We start from the raw sequence: 15,978 nt of genomic DNA on the forward strand, positions 1-15,978 counted from the left end.
AATGTCGTCACTTCCGTCAATTGGTATGAGCGAAATTAGAGACTAATTTTTGTATTATTTTGTGGTTTTAATAATTGCTAGTGGCTTGACGCAATGAAATGAATGCCACGTGAATGAATATTTTTTATGCTTTAGGTTTCATGCGTGAACACTTTTGCCAAAGTTTGTTGTTAAGCACATTCACTGCCCTATATCGTAGTACTGCTCTGCTCGTGAAGGTGTTGCAGGCCGTGTTTTGTTGCAGAAATGACTTCAACGGAGCGAATAGAGAATTCGGAAAACACCTGCGTAGTATGTTTTAAAGTCGTCGAAATATTTTCTATCGGTGAATGTGATCATCCTGTATGCTATGAATGTTCGACGAGGATGCGAGTTTTGTGCCTTCAAGTTGAGTGTCCCATATGTAGGCAAGAAATGCCAACGGTAAAGTATCGTAGGAACTTACTGGCTTATTCTTTATTTCTTTGGTAGAAGTTATTTCGTATCTTTCAAATTGATCGTTATTTCATCCTTCACTGTGTATGTAACCTGAATAAGTAACAATTTTACATAAGTAATACACCGTCTTATCTTTTATTGAAGGTTATCTTTACGGAAGAGGTTCGGCCGTTCCGTTCAATCAAGGACAAGCCCTATTTAATGGATAAGAAGTATAAAATTTGTTTCGAGAATGCTGATATTCAAAAAGCATTTAACAAACTGTTACTTCACGTTTGCAATCGCTGTCATACAAAACCTTCATTTCGAACCTTTAGCAGCCTCCACGACCACATGAAAAGAGAACACGAGCTCTTTTACTGCAATTTGTGCGTAGACAATTTAAAGGTAAGGGAGAATATAACTCACCATTGCCTGTTAAAATTTAGAAAAATTAGGTGATTTAGTATATGTCATGATATTAATTCTACCGTATGCTGTTACGTCATGTCCAATACTCACGTGTACGTTTGCAGATATTTTCTGCTGAAAGAAGGTGCTACACCCGCCAAGAGTTGGCTCAGCATAGGAGGAAAGGAGACACGGACGACCGGTCCCACCGAGGCCATCCCCTCTGTCAGTTTTGTGACCAGCGCTATATGGATAATGATGAACTCTTTCGTCACCTGAGGAGGGATCATTTTTTCTGCCACTTTTGTGATGCTGATGGCTTACATCAATATTATAGGTACTGACTTAGTGGCATATTCTCTATTAACTTGTGCCATATTTTTGTCAAATAGGTCATAAGGTACAAAGACAACTTAATTTTTACCTTTGATTGACTAGGAACTTAAGTTTTATGAGAATTTTATTGTTAGCCATTTCAGATAAGTTAGAAATAGCTGGTCAGGTGTAAGGCTTTACAATTTAATTTGAGAAATTTCTCTGTGTCAGTTGTGTACGTACATAATCAAAGATATCCATGAAGCATTATAGTGGTCAATTTGTTGTAGTGTTGATATTCTTGCTGGAATATTTACTTTTAAGAAAGCTTTTTTTCACAAGAAATTGTATTTCTTTGGACATGCAAGTGATGCACTAAGAAAAGGTCTTCCAAGTTACCTGTAATCAGGGTACTGTTTGACCAGATATTAATTGCTGTCCAATTTTAATGGTGTCTTGACAGCTGTTGGGTGTGACAAGGCCCAACCCAATCACAGAAGCCTTAAGTACTAGAGCGTAAATTGACCTGATTTATAGCTGTTGTGCCAAATTCAACTCTTAAACAAGCAATTGGGCCTGGCTATGAGGTGGATGTAAACATCTGAGGGCTACTTGCGGAATTGCCAAGGATGCCTTGAGGGAAGGCTTGTGTAGTACCTTCAAGTAATACCTCAGCAGTGAGGCTGGTATCAGAGAATGGGATTGTTAATGCAGACCCAAAATTACTATTTATTGAAAGAACTTGGTAGCAGGATAGGAACAGATAGTTAAAAAAAAGCAAAGATCTTTCCCATTCAGCCATTATCTCATAAATTTAATATAAAAAAACGGTAAAGTCGCTGCCTACTTTTCATGATTTGGTGATGTCATTTGAATCCTTGTTAATTCACTGGATCAAGAAGAACCTTTCATTGTGGAAAGGAATCGCCTGCAAGAGTGTCACCTATGACAAACCACAGTAGGCCCATTCAAAATACTGAATAGTGGTGGAGTAGCTCTTATCCAGTCAACCTGAGCTCGTGACATCATCAACTTAACTGAGAATTGGCAATGAAAGGGTGATTTTTCATCGTGTATATATCTCAAGAAGTAGGTGACTGATGGAAAAACGGAAATACATGGATCTCTTGAGTTTTCAAACTATACCTGTACCTATGATAGTAATAATAATAATGTTTTATTTGTCCAGAGATCTAGTAATACAAGGGTTACACTGATATAGGACACGTCAGGTTAAAGAATATATATACAATAAATACAAATATACAATGATGCAAGATTAGTACAGGCTTAAGTCTCTAGTAACAATTTTTCCATCTTAATGTTTGGCTTATTTTATGGATTATCCATCCATCTTCCATTAATCTTCATGGAAATGTTTGAGTTTTTTTCCAAAAAAAAGGCTTTGCATGCCAAAGAGTCAAATAAGTTTATATTTAGCTAATTCTAGGATGCAAATAGTAAGGGGATACATAGATAGTGGGACTTGAATTGTTGGGTTTTTTGACCTATAGCAGAACATCAAGAAACAGGGCTGCATAGTGCAGATGGTAAATGAGGCATAGAGAAAGAGAAGAGTAATTTATTCCTTAGATTCACACAATCGTAGAAGTTTTGTCTTTGCATCTAGTGTTTTGAACTGTATAACTTAAATTAGTACTGTAGAGATTTTATTTTGTTGTTGTTGCATTTGCCTTCAGGTAGATCACTTACCTTGCCAGACCTCCTCCACCCACCGTGGAATACCCTCAGTTTCTTCCTTACCTACCCTTCTCCATCCTCCATTCCTCTCCCTTTCCACCTCGAAACAATTCCTAATTTTGAGGAAATTGGTGAAAAAGGCTCTTTTGAAGAAAAAATATTGGTGAAAGAAGAAGAGAAAGTATGACAGAAAGCAAAGTAAAATTTTTAATGAAAATGGTCATTTATGTGCTTCTTATGTATAACTGAGCATTTCCCTTCATTACGATGGGTAATCAAAGCTCTTTCACACATTAATGTTGTTCAATCTGAGAGAAATCTGAATGCCTTTTGTGATAAGCCATTATCCTTGAGTATGATAAGAGCATAATTATTTATTACCAAAAATTGCTTCATTTTAATCTGAGGAGTATGCCTTGGAATTAATTGGCTTAGATTCTTTCTCCAGAAACTTTATTATTCAGTTCAGATCAAAATCATATCATTGTCTAAAATTGAGGCAAATTTTGTTTGTTAAATACAAAATGATGTATGCCTCTCTATTTCACTTCTGTTATGATACAGAATGATGACCTTGTTATGTTACTGCATTGAATGATTTACGTCACTTTTTTTTCTTCAGTTCATATGAGTGCTTGAGGGAGCATTACAGGGCTGAGCATTATTTATGTGAAGAGGAAAATTGTGTAGAAGAGAAGTTTACCTCTGTTTTCCGGACGGATATTGATTTGAAGGGTAACAACAATTTTAACTTCATTTGTGTTGTAAATACAATTTTTTAGTTATTTTACTTATGTTATATTTAAATTTTTACACAGCACATAAAGCTCAGGTTCATGGAAGGCTATTGAGCAAAGCAGCAGCTAAGCAAGCTCGTACATTGGAAGTGCAGTTCACCTTAGCACCCCGTGCTGGTGGTGATCCTAGCGGATATAATAGCAGAAGGGGTTCTTATCGTGGTGGCAGAGGAAGGCATGCGTTAAGGCAAGTATTTGGAGCTTCTCTCTTTATCTCCAGGCTCAGTATTATTGCAACAGCCTTTTTCAGTATTTTTTCATAGGCGTGTTAGAAATTCTGCTATAAAGATTATGAGAAATTGAAGAAAGGGTTGGAGAAATACCTTGAGAGTGTGTAATGGTTGCATTAGTTTTGTCATGTGCTCATATTATATACAGTAGAGCCTCACTTATGAAATTTTCAATGGAAAACCAAAAAAAGTTTCATAAGTGAGGAATTTTTACAAGTGAGGTTTTTCGGTATTCAGCATGAAATCCTATTCTAGAGGGGCCAGTTTGTTTCCAGGATGCAATTACTCATTTGGAGGCGAGAAATTGAAGCCTAATAATCTTATTTACCCACAAGCAACACCACAAATGATGTGTTTCTTTAAGAGAAACATAATTATGCATTCTTGAACAACATTTCCCACGGTTTAACGCCTAGCATTTCCGGCACTAAGCTATCATACTGGAGAAATTTCGGAATGATGATCACTAAATGTTCATAGAGAAGGCAATTTTTTAAAAAAGTTGACTCATTAAAAGCAGTTTTCAGGAAATACATTTTACCCTCTATAGGCAAACCCAAGATTGGAGATTGAAGAAATGAAATACAGTGCAACCTCGATAAAACGACACCCCACGGTGCACCAATAAACACTCGCTATAGCGAATTGTCGCTTTACCGGAGGTGGTGCAAATAATAGCCAATATACCGTATATCTCCGAATATAGTCCCCCCTTTTTTTTCCAAAAATGGCTGCGGAAAAGTAAGGGGGGGGGGACTATAATCGAGTGTAATCCAATTTAGCATACTAAAGGTGACCATAAAGTAATAAATAACGGCATAATGGCTAATGTTCTCGTAGTCTTTCTATTTGAGTATATTTATGAGGATTATAATCGGAGATATTAGTAAATACTGCCACGTTTTACCGGAAATTAAGACAATTTTTACCACAAATGTTGTACAGATACGATTATTCCGATTCAAATAGCATATCGAATATGCGTTTTCACGGAATCCATCGGGTAGCCGCTAATTTTTCTTGGAAAAGTATTGTTAGAATAATTCAATCGACACTGATCACTTAATGACGCAAAACAGTAAATAATTAAAATGAAAACTAAACACACACTATCATTACATTAATCGAACACTAGAATTGAATCAATAGTATATGTACCCGTCGCTCATTTAATAACTACACTATTTAAATAAATGCGAAAAATAAACAGATAAAGTGAACCTTTCGTGACGATTTAGCATTTCATTGCGTCCGTAGCTACTATACGTCCGTGCGGTTCGTGTTTACAACCACTGCCTTTACCGCCTTCACAGAACAAGAATGCGCAATAGGTGATGCATTTGTTTCTGAAAAGGCGCAATAATCGACGACTTTAAACCAGAAGCGCCGGCAATACTGCATTTGATCGAAATACAGCGACTCAGCATCGAAAGTGTAATCAATTTATTGAGGAATATCTTCAATTCGTCAGGGTAAATAGGATCGATAAATTACGTCGCATAACGTTTCGCAATTATTTCCGCGATATTTTCTTTATTAAAAATAATTTTACGTTCAACAGTGAGGTGATGGATCAAGTAGAAAGATGAGGATCAATCCTGCCGCAGATTAGAGGCCTTCAAAGACGGAGTTTCGATGCCAATTTAAAAATAGCCGTTGCAGAATACGCCGTAAATCATAGTATTTACAGCGCTAGCAAAGCGCTAATACATCGCGGAAGTCATTTCGGGGGTCTCGATGCGGCAGATTCAAAGAATTAGAGGAAAATATCGTCGAATTTGTGTGCAAATGCAGAGCAGAAGCTCTTTGTGTAACTTATGCAATGATTCGCGACGAGGCATTGAAAATTGATATAATTTTTTTTCAGTTTTAATGTTTGTTGGAAAAAGTTTATTTCTTAATTTTATTACTTTGATATTTGTAAGTCCTGTAGTTTAATTGTTTTGCTTAGCAGGCATTTGATAGCAATATTTTTATAATATTTATAATTTATTTAACACAATTTTATTTAGATTTCCTAAATTCTTCAGGTCATTTGGATTTGTGATGACTTGATGGGTGTGTTACACTGGATCTAAGGAAGTTTCAGGGCCAAATGCAATACTGTTTAGTGCTTTAAGTTAAAGCTTATATATTGACATTGTCTGTAGTCATTTGGAAATCAAAAATATTAATAATTTGTGAAGGTTTAAAAAATACAATAGCCTTGGATACTTAAAAAAATTTCTCATTTCTTCATTACATCTGGTTAAGGAACTATAAATTACTGATACATGCAATGGATCACAACATGTTTTAGGTATAGTTATTTTGTTGTGATGGAAAATATGTGAACAGATTTGTTCTTAATCTTCACAGAAAATAATAGTTTTCATCGAATCTAGAATCTTAACTTGCTAACCACAGAAAAATTGCCTTCCTTTACATTTTAAAATTTTTCCCAAAACTGAGGTCTCAAAATTGGGGGGGGGGGACTATGTTCGGAGATATACGGTACCTCATATTACTCCTTTATTTTTATTTTCTCGCTTAGACATGTTTGGTGTTTTTTTGGCTATGGTGTGTTCCATCAAATGCTTTCTATTCATGCAACTCATGGACGTGCGGGTATGCTGACGACTGCTTTCTGCCGCCCGAGGAACAAAAGAAGATCAAGCATTCGCGAATGCTAATGCCACAATATTTTCACCAAAATTAACTACTTATTTATCGAAAGACAGTTTACCACATAAATTTGAGCCTGAGCACTCTATTAACTTCATTTCTAACAGATCGCTAGCAATAACTGAGATTAAGGAGTCTTGGTGTCAGTTTTTCCGGCAGTGAAACCCTCGCTATGGCGAGAGCCAACACCAAAAGGGCCTCGTAAAAACGAAATTTTTTACATGCTTATTATAGGATCAATTGACGGTGCATCGCCTATATCTCGTAATAGCGGGGGTCTCGCTATAGCCCGTACTCGCTTTAACGAGGTTCCACTGTACCTGAGGAAAGTCATCCAAATTAACCCTGTAATTAGAGAGCAAAATTTCACTAATGCATCACGGAGGCTTCACACCCTATGGACCCAGGTTCATGTCCTGGCCGAGGCAGAAAGTTTTCAGAGATGGCTGTATCTCTGCTTGAGAGTAGTGTGGATGGAATTTCCAGTGCAACAAACTGTCCGGTAGATGGGACGTTAAGCCCTGGTTAAGCCTGTTGTTACAACCTGGCTAATTCCAACACAGGGTTTCTATACTCCCTCCCTTACCCCATGGCCAGAATGACCCCAGCTGTCGGTTTCCTCCCTCTAAATACCATGCCATAGATAATATGGAGCACCCGGCCGTGGCGTAATTGTGGTGGGGCGACGAGGGGATAGATCCCCCTCCAAAGCCTCAGAGAAATTAAAAAAAATTTAAAGAAAAGTCTAGCTTTGATATACTGCAACTGCATCTGCTTAAAGTTAAATTTTAAGTGCCAAAATGATGTAAAACACATTTACAGGCATGCCTTCTTTTTTAATTTTCTGGGAATTCCCATTGCCTCGCGGGGGGTAACCGCCCTTCAGGTACTACCTTCACCCCCAAAGCATATTCCTAGTTGTGCCACTGGTACCCGGGATATTCCATGACTAAAACTTTTCTGGTGCTTAGATCACTTCTTTTAAGTGACAGGGTTCCCACTCCACCTAAATAATGATATTCACTGTTTTTTCCAGGTTTTCACGGTTTTCTTTTCAAGTTTTCATGGTTTTTTTTTCAGATTTTTACGGTCTCAATGTCGTCAAATTCACGGTCCGTTAATAAGCCAATATTAAGACAATCACCGGCCGTATATTAACTAAAAATTAACATACGACACAGACGCCGTGAATGTAAACGCAGCAATGAAAAGTGATATCTGTTATGACGTCACCTATCGTTTGCAAAATTCAGGACCGACTAAAGGCCCAACCAAACCACGCTCTAGCACGGACGTCGAATACCATGGCCTCCTTTAATATAGGAATTCCCTTAGGACCTTCTTCCATCTAGACACCAGAAGTCCTTTTTTAATTCTCGCCGAGAGATTTTTTTGCGCACGTTGTTCTTACCGCACAGTAACCAAATTTCCCCTACCCAATCTTTCTGAGATCGCGGAAAATTGTTTATAGAATGTAATAAATCAAAAAATCAATTTTATATAATTATAATGCACTTGGTTTGAAATATATAAAGACAATATAAATACCTGCTGAAACACGTTATTTTCACTTTCGCTTTATTATTCACATAAACTCAAATCAGGTGAGCGCAGTCTATTGAGAGCTATTGCCATAAATTGAAAGCCTATTTGCCGTAGAAATGTTTCCTTAAGTAAAATTCCAATGGCGAACTCATATTTCGAAGCATATGGCACGTGCCCTCATTTTGTGTGGGAACCGAACTTCGAGTTACAAATCAGATAGTTTTCATAAATGGTTCATTCTATTAGAAATGCAAGTTTTATTATGTCCTTTGTCATTTGTCCTTTTTAAAATACAAGTCCATCCCAAGCTATCACTGAAATTGAAACGCTTAGACAAAATTACAGACTTCTGCCATTAAAATGGAAAATATCGGTCAATGTGTCGTCCTATATATTAAGGACCAATTACTACACTTCGAATATTCGTGTGTAGATAAATACGTAGACCGAGTCTGCGCGTGTCTGACCTTGAAACATGATTAATATATCGAATTTGATCAGTCAATCGTAGTATTATTATCAAGATTGAGATATTTTTAAGGTTTCATGGCGAAATTCACGTCTTTTTCCAGGTTTTTTCATGGTAAACGAAATTCACGGCTTTTTCACAGTTTTAAGGCTTTCACGGTTGAGAGGGAACCCTGAGTGAGCATTTGAAATAACTGCACAACTGCCGTCAGTGATGAATGAACAAAAATAGATTAAGAGCTCGGAAAAATCTCCCCTCTCAATCACGTTTACGCACTAAAAAAGAATTTTCCCTTGAAATTTTTGCAATAGTAGATTGAATCTACCGGGTATAGCTTCTCTGTCGGCATTCTTCCGGGAATTCAGCGCCGGGAACTTCGACTCACAAGCCATGTGACTCATCTTCATGTAATATTTTGCTTCCCCATATCTGATCACAACACCGGACACTTTATGTACTTCGATATAATGGTTATAAGTCATTCCTGAGTCGAAAGGAACTGCCTTATCTTTCACGTTTTGAATTTGACTTTAATGATTACGTTACGACTGACGACGCGAGTTATTCTCCGAGGGCATTCGTACTAACTCTCGTGTAGTTAAAAAAATAAACGCTTGCCACCGGGCAGACTCAAGCTAATAGCTACTCAAGGTCCAACTTTGTTTCATTTAAACCCTCTGAGATACAAGTTGGGTCAGTTTTGACCTGCGCGCCACGTAAGCAACTTTCCTCAGCTCAATTCGTCCCGCGGATGTGGGATTAGCCCGCGGAATGAGACCCCGCATGCTGTTTTTACCATCGTGTTGAATCACCATTGACTTAAGTCCATACTGCAAATACGATAATCTTTTTTTGGATGACCTTGGAAGCCAAAATTTTGGTACGGAAGGATTTTTAACCGCTCATTGAGGTGTTATTTCGGTGGGGCGACGGAAAAAAATAACCTTGGAAAATTCTTGAAAATCTTCCGTTAGAGATAGATATTCCGGATTAACGATCATCTACTGCCATTAAAACTAATATCTAATAAACAACATTGCTCATTATTAAAACTTATTATTCTTCATAGTTATATATATATGTAATGACCACATACTACCCCTGCTCCTATGACTAAAATCGGCGTGCGCACCGCAATCTTCTCGTAGAGCAGGTATCTGAAAAGTCGTATAAGTGAGGTATTTTATCTCATTGGACTAGAAAAAATGCGTTTCATAACCGAGTTCATCGTATAAGTGAAAAGTTTCACAACTGAGGTTGGAAATACATGGGTTCATATGAGGTTATTCACCGGACCAAAAACAATCGGCGTATAAGTGAGGTCATCGCATAACTGAGGGTCGTATAACCGAGGTTCTACTGTATGACCTTCATTTTTTGTCTCGCAATTCATTGCCTTCATTATGTGCTTCTTCACATTCAGGGTTCCATTCCTCGAATTTAATTTGTTTGTGTTTCTTAAGCATTATGTCTGTCAAACATTCTGGAAAGAGGAACTCTGTTGTCAGTAAGTGTAATGAAATCAATGGTGACAATGGAAACACGTGATTGAATTTTACAAATGCACATATTATAGACAGTCTGCTGGTTTTGGCTTTTATAAGAGTTTTGTGTTAAATTTCTTTGGAAAATAACTGTGAATGTAGGAATGTATACAGGGCATGGGATTGATAAGAAAGGAGGCCATCATTGAACAGTGAGTAATTTTGAGGGTGAGGTCAAACAAAATAGTTAGCTAAGGAATGTAAAGATGGTGGTATCAAGCTTAAGGACTGTGGGATGCAGTACTGACAGTAAAAAGAAAAGTTGAACGATTATTTTGTCCTTCAAAATCTTATTACCATGCACATAGAATGGCAATTCAAAATTTTCCAAAAAGTTTGCCGTTGCTCCCATGTCAAGCATTTGTAGAATAGGGGAAAAATCTGATGAATTTTTTTCTATGAAATGGTGGGTGACACTGACTGACTTTTATGCTGTAGAGTTTTTAACTAGATTTGTTCTATAGCAGTCTACCAGAAAAGTCTTCTATGTAAACATCTCTGAGGGCTCTCCAGTTAGAGCGACAATATGAACAGAAAGGCAGAGTATCTCGTTAGACTGCTCACGCTCTATATAGGCGGTCAGAGTACTATCTCTTTCTAGAGCAAATCAGTCCTCCTGTAAAAAATGGATAAAAAGTGGTGAAAAACTGACCTCTGATTCAATTCAGCAGTTTGAAAGTTATGCAGAAGAATGATCTGGTGCTTTCCCAGCATCTCAATCGAATGAAATGCTCTCAGTTCCGCCACCAAATGAGTTGCCCGAGTACTGTAGATGTTTCAACTAGTGACTCTTTCATCATCATCAGAAATACTAAGAGTTGCTGGTGAAAACCAGCCCGAAGTTGTCTCGATAGTTTTCGGCAATTGGATGATGTGCCTGAGATTCGAAAAAGAATGAGACTAAATGCGTCGCATTTATAGTATACCATATAAGCGTGTGTAAGAGGCGCACACATGTAAGAGGCGCACCCCTATTTTGAGCATCGGAGCTATGAAGAAAAATATTTTGCGGCATTTTTTTAATACTATCTTGCAGACGTGTTGCAGACGTACGCCTGGAATTTCGACAGTTATCGAACTTTCCTCTTTCAATATTAGTTGAAAGAGGAAATTTTGATAACTGCGGCGGTAATAGCGGTATAAGAGGGAGTAGAAAGAGTTCCGATCCTCTCTTCGCATACGCCGTTGCTCTGCAATGCTTGTACTACTCACGAACAATTTTTTTTAAATGCTCTCGCAGGAGTATTGCAATAGAATTGCAGCCGTGGAAAATTTTAAGGCAAAACGACAGGCATTTAGCACGAACCTTCCCAAGAGCTTGGACAACAATCGGGGCAATCTCAGCGCCGTAGGATAATAACCACGACGTACATTTAACGGAACCACACGCGGCCCTCCATCAGCCAATGCCTCTGCCGTTTTTTTTCCTTTCCGAGACCCCACAGGAAAATAGGCAAACATCAAGTTACAGGAGAACAATGGAAACGTGTTTCATCCCTACCCCGTCTCACCAACTGACCTTGATCGATCTCCCAGTTTATGGAGGCCAAATGCAAGGGGAGTCATCTACTGAGCCGGAAGATATCTCGGTAGCTTTCAATAATTGTATGACACGCACGAGGTTCAAAAAAAGAAAGAGATCTAACGCGACGCATATCTGACAGAATTTAAGTTTTTTAAGCTCTAATTGTTTGACACAAAGATTTATAGTTACAACAAGGCTACTAATATTCAAAATAGTCCAAACAGGACAATTTCGGAAGAAACAAGCGTAGCATAAGCGCATTCAAACAAGACGAGACGGACTGGAAACTTTAGGCAACGCAAACTGCGTATATCACCTTGCTGCTCCTTCGCCCCTTCGCTTTGAAGGCAACGACGTCACATGCAAGATCGGACGTGTTCTTCCTGTGCTCCTTCGCTCATAGCCTCGTAGCTTGAAATGCGGAGGGGAGGGAGCGCGCTCCTTCTCCTCCGTATTTCGTTGCTTGCTGCGAAGACGGTGGGATTGCGCTCCTTCCCCTCGACCTCTCCTTCCGTGCTTTTCTCTTATAAGCATTTCTGATTTCTTCCATCCACAATTTAGTCCAACAATGATCACATTCGTTCGAACTTTTTTAAAGCGCAGGTTTTGACACCAATATAATTTTCAGTTGCAATAATCCTCATACTATTAGCGTCCGAAGATGATTTTTGGAAAATCAGGTCCTCAGCGTAATGGAAATTACACGGCAAGAAAAATATTGACTATTAACCAGGTATGTCCTTCAAAAATACGCGTTTCTTTACGTTTGATAACCGATTACTATATGCAGTATAAATGCTGCGGGATGCCCACTCGTGGCAGTAAATTTAGCGCGCCCTCCGGAGCGAAAAACCCTGCGCGATCTTCCATGTTCACCTCTGGGGTACCTACGTGACGGCGCGATGCTTACAAGAAAAGCAAACAGGAGCATTTTGAAAATCTAAGTCACTAAGGGAGAAACTCCCCTGCCTGCCGCTTTTTTTTGACCTAGGATTACAGATGACTGACTCACACTGAAAACCAAGGCCACTCAGTTCCCCTTAGACTTGCGACCGATGAGGGGAAGGGGGGAAGGGGGGAAGATAAGAAGTTTGTGTAAGAGGCGCACCCTCATTTTCGGCTCCAATTTCTGGGAAAAAAAGGTGCGCCTCTTACACGCGCTTATGCGGTATTTGGGTTATTTTAAGCTCTAATTGATTTAAACAGTTTTATTTAGTTACGACAAGACTATACCAATATTCAACATTGTCCAAGCAGCACAATTTTCAAAGAAACGGGCATGGTGTCAGTACTGTCAAACCATGAGATACGGCCTGGAATTGCCAAATGTATATATCACTTGGTTGCCTGGCTTTACTTTGAAGGCAGCAATGGATGTCACAAAATAGCAAGATCTAACATATTCATCCTTGACTCCCTCACTTGTAGTGTCATTGCTTGAAAGACAGAAGGATTGCGCTCCTTCCCCTCCACCTCTCCTTCACGCGCTTCTGCTACCCACCCCTTCCTCTCGCTGAGCGGTCGTCTCGTTCTATTACTTCAACTCATCGACCGTGTCACTAATGTTGTTCTGAATATTGTTAATTGTGTTGCAGATTACGCAGTTGCAATTTAATTTAACAATATACCGATAAAAATGTCTTTCGTGTTGAAACATTTTTATTGGCACAAAGAGAATCATGTGCGTACACGGTGACATGAAACTATTGCGAGGAAGTGCAAAATCCATCTCACAGCATCTGAAGCATTTGTAGATGAAACTCTAGTCAGTATGCGATGAGAAAGTGACAAAGTTCGGGGGAAACTTATGTGAGGAATATCAAAATTCAGTCAATTGTTTATCCGATGATTTTCATTTTCAAAAATGCAAGCGTAACAGTTTAAATCCTGATCATGTAAAGATTTTATCGTTTTAAAAAAATAATTTGAAAGCTTATAAAAATTATTTTTAATCAGTAAAAATATTAAAACGTGTATGTAAATCTAAATAGCATTCCTTTGATAGTACATATGTACGTAGAAGAAACTTGAATAATTGATTCGTTTTATAGAAGACAATTGAAAATGCATTAGGATCCAAAAATATCAGAAGATCTGGCTCCGAAAATTAAGGATCCGATCCGTGTCAGAGTCCAAAAAAAATTCTGGATCCGTCCATCCCTACTCTTCAGTCTACTGCACCTGTAGTTTCACTGCGGAATAGCTTCAGAGTCATTTGTGTGATATATGCGATTAAGTTACACACAAATATACAAACACAAGCACATTCATTTGATTTTATCAATAAAAAATGTGGGTGAATGTTGTTAATCCCAGCACTTCCTCAAGCATATCATTTTATTAAAACAAAATAATAATATGTAATAATAATTTAACTGCAGAACAATCAAATCTTTCAGGGACTGCTTGACAGAAATCAAATTGACGAAAGATGGATTTGAAAGACAATATCCTCTTATCATTTAAGCGAAATTTAATGGAGTGCTCAATATTTTTTTGCTACTAAAGAGGTAAATTTCTTACAGAAAAATATCTTAATGTATTCTCATTTGGCTTTGAAGACATCTGCTTGAAATGTAATCCTAGGGAAAACAAATTAACCTATTATCAAGAGAGCACTAATCTGCTATGTGCTAGAAATCTGCTATTCAGCCCTTCTCTAGAAAATATCAAGTCACACAGGAACAATGGAAACGTGTTTCATCCCTACCCCATCTCACCAACTGACCTTTTTCGGTCTACGAGGTTCAATTCTCCCAATTTCTGGAGGCCAAATGCTAGATGAGTCACCTACTGATCTCGAAGATATCTCGATATCTTTCAGCAATTGTATGATTGTATGACACGCACGAGGTTCAAAAAAGAATGAGACCTAACGCAACGCATATCTGACAGCATTTAAGTTTTTTAAGCTCTAATTTATTGACCCAAAGATTTATAGTCACGACAAGGGTACTAATATTCAACATAGTCCAGACAGGACCATTTTGAAAGAAACAAGGGTAGCATGAGCACATTCGTACAAGACGAGACGAACTGGAAACTTAAGCTGGCGCAAACTGCGTATATTACATAGCTGCACCTTTACCCTTTCACTTTGAAGGCAACGGCGTCACATGCAAGATCCGACATGTTCTTCTCTTGCTCCTTCGCTCATAGCCTTGTTGCTTGAAAGACTGAGGGAGCAGGCTCCTTCCCCTCGTCCTCTCCTTCAGCGCTCTTCACTTATAAGCATTTCCAATTTCTTCTATCCACCATTTGGTCCAACAATGTACACAATCGTTCAAATTTTTTAAACTGCAGGTCTAGACACCAGTATAATTTTCAGTTGCAATAATCCTCATAATAGCATCTGAAGATGATTTTTGAAAAATCAGGTCCTTAGCATAATGGAAATACTTGGCAAGACAAATGTTGACTATTAATCAGGTATTGTCCTTCGAAACTATGCGTTTCTCTACGTTTGATATGCGATTACTATTTGCAGTATAAATGCTGTGGGATGCCCACTCGTGGCAGTAAATTTAGTTTGTCGTCCGGAGTGAAAAACCCCACGTGATCTTTTCCTGTTGACCGCGCGATCTTTTCCACGAATGTTCACCTCTGAGGCACCGATGTGATGTCACAACGCTTACAAGTAAGAAAATCGAACAGGAACAATTTGAAAATACATCACTTAGGGAGAAACTCCCCTGCCTGCTGCTTGTTTTTGACCTAGGGTTTGAGATGACTGATTCACGCTGAAAACCAAGGCCAATCAGCTCCCTTAGGACTTGCGACCGAGAAGGGGAGGAGGGAAGATAAGAAGTTTGTGTAAGAGACGCACCCCCATTTTCGGCTGAATTTCTGGGGGAAAAGGTGTGCCTCTTACATGCGCTTATTTAGTATAATCTAATATGTACTGTCATTCTTGTCTATGCCCATCAAATGTCTTGTAAAATCTTTTATTGAACCAATATCACATAAAGCCGATGTCCCACGGTCAAATTTGCATCAAAAGTTTTGTCCAAAAATTTTGATGCAACTGGACGGGGGTGTCCCACGATGCATCTCATTTGGACGAAAAACAAACAAAAGACGATATTTATATAAACAAATTTGGAAGCTTATGGAAGTGAAGTATTGTCTTTTTTAGCAGGCGAAATAGTCTGAACAGGCCTATTGAACATTAGAAAGGCGGAAAAAAGAAAGCAGAAGGAATGCTGAACTTGGCCTTGGCTGGAAAGGGGGTATGAAAACGTTGGAATAAGCATGCTAAACATGTTGGAGTTGGTTGCCGATTTTATCGATAATAATTGACGATAAGTGATGATATTTTCATGTCCCTTATCAGCAAGGTTGAGGGCAGAATAAAACGGCA

General features: G+C 38.4%; 1 protein-coding gene across 1 annotated transcript in view; it reads left to right on the top strand.

Moving 5' to 3' along the window:
* Nucleotides 1-15,978, top strand: part of LOC124169765 (E3 ubiquitin-protein ligase ZNF598) — a 25,883-nt gene continuing 9,905 nt past the window's right edge. Inside the window, exons 1-5 of the mRNA XM_046548481.1 lie at nucleotides 1-423; nucleotides 583-825; nucleotides 954-1,165; nucleotides 3,467-3,579; nucleotides 3,663-3,828. Coding sequence (XP_046404437.1) covers nucleotides 247-423; nucleotides 583-825; nucleotides 954-1,165; nucleotides 3,467-3,579; nucleotides 3,663-3,828 — 911 coding nt within the window. The 5' untranslated portion in view covers nucleotides 1-246. The remainder of the gene's footprint in view (nucleotides 424-582; nucleotides 826-953; nucleotides 1,166-3,466; nucleotides 3,580-3,662; nucleotides 3,829-15,978) is intronic.

The sequence above is a fragment of the Ischnura elegans genome, chromosome 1 (assembly GCF_921293095.1).
Source record: "Ischnura elegans chromosome 1, ioIscEleg1.1, whole genome shotgun sequence".
NCBI lineage: Eukaryota > Metazoa > Arthropoda > Insecta > Odonata > Coenagrionidae > Ischnura > Ischnura elegans.